General features: G+C 41.1%; 1 protein-coding gene across 1 annotated transcript in view; it reads left to right on the forward strand.

Annotated features, from left to right (window-relative positions):
• Positions 1–9,180, forward strand: part of prox1a (prospero homeobox 1a) — a gene marked incomplete at its 5' end in the record, with an annotated part of 51,737 nt that overhangs the window by 9,851 nt on the left and 32,706 nt on the right. The window contains one exon of the mRNA XM_084312601.1: positions 8,450–8,557. Within this exon, the coding sequence (XP_084168727.1) occupies positions 8,450–8,557 (108 nt within the window). The remainder of the gene's footprint in view (positions 1–8,449; positions 8,558–9,180) is intronic.

The raw sequence follows: 9,180 nt of genomic DNA on the forward strand, positions 1-9,180 counted from the left end.
GGCTCTCTGTCGCGCATAGATTATGGGCCTGTTAATGTGGTCGGCAAATGGCAGCATGCGGGCCACAGCTGCAGTCGCACGCGCACACACACACACACACACACACACACACACACACACACACACACACACACACACACACACACACACACACACACGCACGCACGCACGCACGCACGCACGCACACTCCTTGTGCGAGTCCTACAGTGGACACATGGAATTATATTTTTCATTGTTGAGACAATATAGAAAACAGCAGATCCCACGTGAAAACAAACTATCAAGAAACTATAGCTGTATACTGTAGTGTTTCTACGGTAACACAGCAGGAATACTATTCTGATTCGCCATACATTCATATAATAATATCATAGGGAATCTGTAGTGTATAAACCACAGGAGTACTAGAAATAACTTGAGTATATCTAAATCTCTATAGCGTGTACGATAAAAACCACAGGAGTACTAGAAATAACTTGAGTATATCTACAGTAAATCTCTATAGCGTGTACGATAAAACCACAGGAGTACTAGTAGAAATAACTTGAGTATATCTACAGTAAATATCTATAGTAGTGTACGATAAAACCACAGGAGTACTGGAAATAACTTGAGTATATATACAGTAAATCTCTATAGTGTGTACGATAAAACCACAGGAGTACTGGAAATAACTTGAGTATATCTACAGTAAATCTCTAAAGCGTGTACGATAAAAGCACAGAAGCATACGATGTGCTTGAGCAGAACATTCTTGAGCTACGAAGAGCAGATCAGATGATTCTGATGATCGTGTCCTTGATTAACCTCCCGGACTGATGCATTTGGCTACATGTGCTGCACGTGCTGCAATACAAATTGATCGCAAATTGGGTCCAAAAAACTCCTGATGCATCTGTCAACTATACACTTTCACAACAGATAAAAAGGCTGTTTTGCAAGACCGTGATGTCGTGAATTATAATACTATAACTACAGTTTTCACTCTGCAATTTCCTTTGGTTGGGACAATTCGTGTTTTCGGTAGCTTCGGTAGGACATGTCCCTAGTGTCCCTATATGAAACTACGCCTATGAGCATAATAATAATAATAATAATAATAATAATAATAATAATAATAATAATAATAATAATAATAATAATAATAATAATAATAATAATAATAATAATAATAATAATAATAATAATAATAATAATAATAATAATAATAATAAACTGTATTTGTATAGCTCCTTTCATGCAGAAACTGCAGCTCAAAGTGCTTCACAACGGAAAAAAGACAGGCATCAAATGAACACATAAAGTGCAGACATATAAAATCACAGTTTTTCACATTAGGATCTAACATCCCAACAGGCCACCTTGTTTATGGTTTGATTCTGTTTTAAATAAACACTAATAAAAAGAGTAAGATAGAATAGCATAGGTGGCGTTAGCTATGTTTCACCCGTTTCAACGGAAAGGGGCCCCACTCGCTAGCAGGGCCACGGATTGACAAAGCAGACACACCCTGGCTTGATAAAGCAAATGCGCGCACTGTGCCAATGTAGATAACTGACGCGCGGTGGGAACGCTTGAAAAGGCACATCACCAACACACAAGGATATTTACTGACAAAGTATTTCACCTTGTAGAAGAAGACTTTGCTCCTGACATGAACCAAGTCATGTAAATCTCCAGGGTCTAGTCGAGCTGCGTCGTGGGGAGTTTGGCACAGTGGCTACAGTATCGTCCCACCATATCATATATGCATATTTGTGTTGTTAACCCTTTTTATTACCACACTACAGAAGGTTAACCCCTTCAGTGCCACACTACAGACGGTTACTGAAGGGGTTAACCTTATGTAGTGTGGTTGTGAGAGGGTTAACCTTCTGTATTGTTGCAGTGAAACAAGGGTTAACCCGTTGGTAGTGTGGTAGTGAACGGGGTTAATATGTATGTGTTGTATTCTCTCCAAATTCCCCATTGAAACTGTCCGTCGACGAACGCACGCCATCGCATTGCGACCCCGTTCATACGAGCCCCGTGGGGACATTGTCGTCGGTTTGCGAGGCCAACAACTGAGTCCCATCCACTTGAAAGGGGAACAGCTGTGTCCCCCCGTCCCCCCCCCCCCCCATTCTCTTTGTGCACACCTGAAACCTCGTTCGGTTTAGATAGGGACCGTAATTGCAGGGAGATTTTGAGATTAGCTGTGTTCAGGGGGAGCTTAGAAATCCTGTGTGTGTATAGGCTTTTGAAAAGATTGAAGAGTACAATGTTAAATTTGCCAGCTCAAAGGAACATGTGAAATGTAACGGGTCAAAGACATCTATCACAAGCTACGATTTCATAGTATTTATTTAATGTTATTTAATCATTGCATCATTGATTATTTGGCCCTATAAGAGTACATTTAACAATCAACACGGGTCCATCGTTTCAAATACACACCATGACTTTAGTAGTTTTATAATTCTGATGTTCCAGCCCAGTACCACCGGATGTCTTTTTAATGACATCTCTGGCATTGAGAATATCACCCTGTACTGTGAAAACTGTACATAGCTCGAATGATACATTCAATTAATTGGGAGATAAAGACATGAGTGTGATAAGTGATCATAAATTATACAGATGCATTCGTTTTTGCAAGTTTAAAAAAAATAGTTTTTTGGTTTGTTTTGTGTCACGTTAAATTAGCACAGCGGTTTTAGTGCATTTCTCACAGTAGCTAACGCTACATTCACTCTGCATCGTCTGAGACTTGGATTAACATTACTATATCAGTTGCTTTTCTTTAATGTTTACTTGCCCTTATTGAAGAAAAGATACCTCATTAACTAACTAACATTAGCTGTGCCTAGTAGCAACATGACGGGTGAGAGTGAGTGAGTGAGTGAAGTGAGTGAGTGAGTGAGTGAGGAGTGAGTGAGTGAGTGAGTGAGTGAGTTGAGTGAGTGAGTGAGTGAGTGAGTGAGTGAGTGTGTGAAGTGAGTGAGTGAGTGAGTGAGTGAGTGAGTGTGTGTGAGTGAGTGAGTGAGTGAGTGAGTGAGTGAGTGAGTGAGTGAGTGAGTGAGTGAGTGAGTGAGTTGAGTGTGTGAGTGAGTGAGTGAGTGAGTGAGTGAGTGAGTGAGTGAGTGAGTGAGTGAGTGAGTGAGTGGAGTGAGTGAGTGAGTGAGTGAGTGTGTGAGTGTGTGAGTGAGTGAGTGAGTGAAGTGAGTGTGTGAGTGAGTGAGTGAGTGAGTGAGTGAGTGAGGTGGGTGGGTGGGTGAAGGTGAGTGGGTGATTAGTGAGGTGAGTGAGTGAGTGAGTGAGTGTGTGAGTGAGTGAGTGAGTGAGTGAGTGAGTGAGTGAGTGAGTGTGTGAGTGAGTGAGGAGTGAGTGAGTGAGTGAGTGAGTGAGTGAGTGAGTGAGTGAGGTGAGTGAGTGAGTGAGTGGGTGAGTGAGTGGAGTGAGTGAGTGAGTGAGTGAGTGAGTGAGTGAGTGAGTGAAGGTGAGTGAGTGTTGTGAGTGAGTGAGTGGGAGTGAGTGAGTGAGTGAGTGAGTGAGTGTGTGAGTGAGTGAGTGAGTGAGTGAGTGAGTGAGTGAGTGAGTGAGTGAGTGAGTGGGTGAGTGAGTGAGTGAGTGAGTGAGTGAGTGAGTGATCGATCGATCGATCATGCCTGCAAAATGAATAATAACTTAAAAAACACTATTGAATGAACACCTAATGAACACTGTTATAAGGGTTGAAAGAATATCTATCAATAAGCTGAAACTCATATTCAGGTGGGAATCTTAAACCAGGGTTCAAGTGAAAATGTCAAAGGTGTCTGTTTATGTTAACATAACGACTAATGTTGGTGTGATGGGACGGTGCCATGCCTCCTCCTACTTGCTTTTTCGAGGAAAGCAACAGTTGTGATTGGAGGATCAAGAAAAGAGGGCAGGGTTTGACGTCCATTTTCCAGCCTCGCATAGCGTGTTGCCATGGCAGCAAAGATAATGACAGGGCAATGGGGTTTGTGTGTGTGGAGTGTACATGGCATGTATTCCAATATAGCAGAGTGTCATGATTAATCGACTGAATCAAATCATTTGGTTACAAAAAAGAATCAATACAAAATGACTGCGTCTGTGTTTCTAAATGTTGCCTTTAGCTTAGCTTAATGTTAGTGATGGTGATGAATGCTAACGTTAGCACCTTTAGCTTAGCTTAATGGTGATGGATGCTAACGTTAGCACCTTTAGCTTAATGTTAGTGATGGTGATGGATGCTAACGTTAGCACCTTTAGCTTAGCTTAATGTTAGTGATGGTGATGGATGCTAACGTTAGCACCTTTAGCTTAGCTTAATGTTAGTGATGGTGATGGATGCTAACGTTAGCACCTTTAGCTTAGCTTAATGTTAGTGATGGTGATGGATGCTAACGTTAGCACCTTTAGCTTAGCTTAATGTTAGTGATGGTGATGGATGCTAACGTTAGCACCTTTAGCTTAGCTTAATGTTAGTGATGGTGATGGATGCTAACGTTAGCACCTTTAGCTTAGCTTAATGTTAGTGATGGTGATGAATGCTAACGTTAGCACCTTTAGCTTAGCTTAATGGTGATGGATGCTAACGTTAGCACCTTTAGCTTAATGTTAGTGATGGTGATGGATGCTAACGTTAGCACCTTTAGCTTAGCTTAATGTTAGTGATGGTGATGGATGCTAACGTTAGCAGCTTTAGCTTAGCTTTATGTTAGTGATGGTGATTGATTGATTGATTGAAAACTTTATTAACAGATTGCAGAATGGGTACAATACAGCTCAATACACACAATTGTTAAGGGGATGCAGACCAGAGAAAGACTTTCGTCTTGTTTACATCAGGGTCCTCCATTTTCAATTCATCAGGACATATATGACATACATGACATACAGGTAGACAGTACTGCTACATCTATACATTTATGACATACCAGATTTGCAAATACAGTACTGTTTGTGATACAAAAAGAGTCCAGAAAAGGGAGTATATACATTTGACGTAAACACTGTACATTGGAGGAGGTTGGGTGGGGGGGGTTGGGTAGGAGGGGTTGTGGGGGGAACACTGTACAAGCAAAACTGTACATTGGAATATTGACAACCATACTAGGTAATTTACTGTACATTGGAGCGGGTTGGGGGGGGGAAACACTGTACAAACAAGCAAAACTGTACATTGGAATATTGACAAAACCATACTAGGTAAATTACTGTACATTGGAGGGGGTTGGGTTAGGACACCTTGGGGTTAGGAGGGGGTTGGGTTAGGTGATGGATGCTAATGTTGGCACCTTTAGCTGGGAGCAGTGTTGGGACTAACGCGTTACAAAGTAACGCGTTACAGAAACGAAGTTACTTTTTGCCGCAACTAGTACTCTAACGCATTACTTTTGAAATTCAGTAACGCTACTTACGTTACTGAATGGTTCGTCACTGCGTTATTTGCGTTATATACGGCGTAGATTGATAGCGAGCGGTAGTGATTATTATTATTATCCTCATCCCCACCCGCGTAGAATGATACGAGGCGAGTCTGGCCACTGGCCAATCAGAAGTGCGCAAGAAATGCGGCTACGGAAAGAAATAGACCCTCTCTATTGTAAACAAAACAAACGCTCGCTATGAATCGACATAAAAAGAACGCAGTAACAAACTAACAAACCATTTAGCAACTACTTGGAGAGATAATTAATATACAACATGGAAACGAGATAAAGAACATGTTTGAGGCGCTGCTGGAGTCAACTGGACTAACGTAACGTTACTACATCTCAACCACCGCAGACTTTGGTGAGTCAGTGCAATGTGTTCACTGAAACTCAAGTTGATCAACGGATTTTGACTTTACGAAATCTGCCAGGGAATCTCATAATACTAATCAAACAATATAAATATAGTCCTTTCATGCACAATTGATATCCTAACTATTCTAACGTTGCAATGCTTTGATTGATATCTTAAACAACGTTGCAACTTGCAAGATGGTGAATGAATGAATGAATGAAAACTTTATTTAACAGATTGCAGAATGGTACAATACAGTACGGCTCAATACATACAATTGTTAAGGGGATGCAGACTTGAGAAAGACGTTTGTCTTGTTTCCATCAGGGTCCCCCATTTTCAATTCATATAGACATTTATGACATACACAACATACATGACATTTATGGCATAGGGACATAGGTATTTAGTACTGATACATTTGTGACATAAACGGTATTCAAATATACAGTACTGTTCAGTGTTACCCCTAGCTTTGGGTAGGGCGTTCCACATTGTTGTGGCATAATTGCGAAACGTTAGTCCCTTGTTTGAGCCGAATCTGGGTTTTACATGATTTGTGGAGCTCCCTCTGGTGTTGTGATCGTGGTATTCACTGACCTTTGGAAAGTATTTTGACATGTACATGGGTACCCCGGTCGTATAGTGTATCTTGTAGACCAGGCCCATTGCAAGTTGCTGTACTCTGTCGTCTACTCTAAGCCATCCTAGGTTGTCAAAGTGGGCAGGGGTGAGGTGGGTTCTGGGGTTCAGGTCAAGTAGTAGTCTGACCAGTTTGTTTTGTGATGTTTGTAATTTTGCTTTGGTACCATGAGGTGCAAGCATAGTCGTAGTACCCTTGAATTATAATGGTTATAATGAAACGCTCCGGCGACATCAAGGCTGTTCCTTCAACCGGCGCACTTCTTATTATATGACTCGGGACAACATTTGTTTGTGTCAGATTTGTGTTTGTATCTAGACCACATTGCTTAGCAGAGTTCGGTGATGTGAATGGAAACTGTCAAGTTGATCAACCGATTTTGAGTACTATAGGGCATGGGACTCGGGAGCAATCTTTTTTTTTTTATCTTTTTTTTTAAATAACTAAATAGTTACTTTTCACAGTAACTCATTACTTTTGGGTGTAAGTAACTAGTACAGTAACGAAGTTACTTTGAAATGAAGTAACTAGTAAAGTAACTGAGTTACTATTTTTCAGTAACTAGCACAACACTGGCTGGGAGCATGTCTATGTTCCCCGGGTCCTATGTTCCCCGGGTTCTATGTTCCCCGCTTTGATTGATTGATTGATTGAAGATTTTAGACCACCAGCCCTGATTCCAAACTCTAACCTTAACCAGTTTGAAAGAGGGCCTAAGCTTAACCGTTTGAAACAAGGCGGACATTAATAATTAATAAAATAATAAAAATTTATAAAATTTGCAATCTATTAATCAATCAAAGCGGGGAACATAGAACCCGGGGAACATAGGACCCGGGGAACATAGGGATGATCCCCTTTAGCTTAGCTTAATGTTAGTGATGGTGATGGATGCTAACGTTAGCACCTTTAGCTTAGCTTAATGTTAGTGATGGTGATGGATGCTAACGTTAACACCTTTAGCTTAGCTTAATGTTAGTGATGGTGATGGATGCTAACGTTAGCACCTTTAGCTTAGCTTAATGTTAGTGATGGTGATGGATGCTAACGTTAGCACCTTTAGCGTAGGTTACTGTTGGTGATGGAGATGGATGCTAACGTTAGCACCAGCAGGCTGCAAAATTCTGTAATGTCTATCAATTCATCGCAGATATCATAGCTTGGCTTTCTTTTGCATCTTAGCATCGAAGCACACAGGGGTTGTATGGTGGGTGGTTGTGGTGCTTTAGTGGCTTAAAGGACCACGCCAACATTTTGGGAAATTAGCTTATCGTCTTCTCCAGAGAGAGACAAGAAGATAGATACCTCTCTGTGCGTTCAGTAGAAAGCTATCTGGCTGCACGTTAGCCTAGCTTAGCACAATGAATGGAAGCGGACATGGCCGGTTAGCCTAGGCATTGTCCAACTAACACCTCTCCCGAAGGCTAACCGGCCTTGTCCGCTTCCATTCATTGTGCTCACTGCTAAGCTAGTCTAACATGGAAACTGGTATCTATCTTCTTGTCTCTCTCTAGAGAAGACGGTAAGCTAATTTCCCCAAATGTTGGCGTGTTCCTTTAAGCTTTGCTAGCCAGTAGCCGGTAGTCCCCAAACTGTAGTGCATGAATGTCTAGAGATATACGGTGCACACAGTTGTTTACATTAAACATACATATCCTAATTCCCCATTGGCATGTGTCCATGTCTGGCTTTAAGCTTGCCTAGTCTTGTTTTCTTGCGTTTGAAATTGAACAAAAATCTTTAGCTTTTCATCTGTATTTATCTGATACTATTTTGGTGAAGCCGCAGCCCTCCTTTCGTTGTCATATGTGCCAGCATATTGTGTTAATGACACGCTAAATGTAATTGAATAGAATTGAATAGAATTGAATAGAATTGAATAGAATTGAATAGAATTGAATAGAATTTTATTTAATTTTATTTAATTTATTGATCATGCCAATGGAAGGTACCTACCTTTAAACCAGATATACTGTATATTAGTTGAAAACATTGGTGTCCTTCCTTAATGGCTTGCTGCTCAGATCCAAGAAGGCCTGTCTCCCAACCACCTGAAGAAAGCCAAGCTGATGTTCTTCTACACAAGATACCCGTCCTCAAACATGCTGAAGATTTTCTTCTCTGACGTCAAGGTAAGATAACCCACCTGCTGCTCTGCTCTACTCTATTCTACCTTATTCTACACTATTCTACTACTCTATTCTACTCTGTTCTACTACTGTACTCTATTCTACCTTATTCTACACTCTGCTCTACTCTATTCTACCTCTGTTCTACTGCTTTACTCTACTCTATGTAGCTCTACTCTACTCTACTCTCTACTCCTGTCTCGTCTTCTATTATCTTCTCTTCTCTTTTCTTCTCTTCCCTTTTCTTCTCTTCTCTCTTCTCCTCTTCTCTTCTCCTCTTCTCTGGCCTCTTCTCCTCTCCTCTCATCCATTTCCTCTTCTCTTCTATCATCTCCTCTCCTCTTCTCCTCTTCTCTCCTCTCCTCTCCTCTCCTCTCCTCTCTCCGCTCATCTCCTCTTCTCTTCTCTCTCTTCTCTTCTCTTCTCTTCTCTTCTCTTCTCTTGTCATCTCATCTCATCTCATCTCCTCTCCTCGTATCTTCTCTTCTCTTCTCTTCTCTTCTCTTCTCTTCACTTCTCTTCTCTTCTCTTCTCTTCTCTTCTCTTCTCTTCTCTTCTCTTCTCTCTCTTCTCTTCTCTTCTCTTCTCTTCTCCTTCTCTTCTCTTCTCTTCTCCTCTCCTCTTCT

This window comes from Notolepis coatsorum (genome assembly GCF_963971535.1).
Source record: "Notolepis coatsorum genome assembly, chromosome: 1".
NCBI lineage: Eukaryota > Metazoa > Chordata > Actinopteri > Aulopiformes > Paralepididae > Notolepis > Notolepis coatsorum.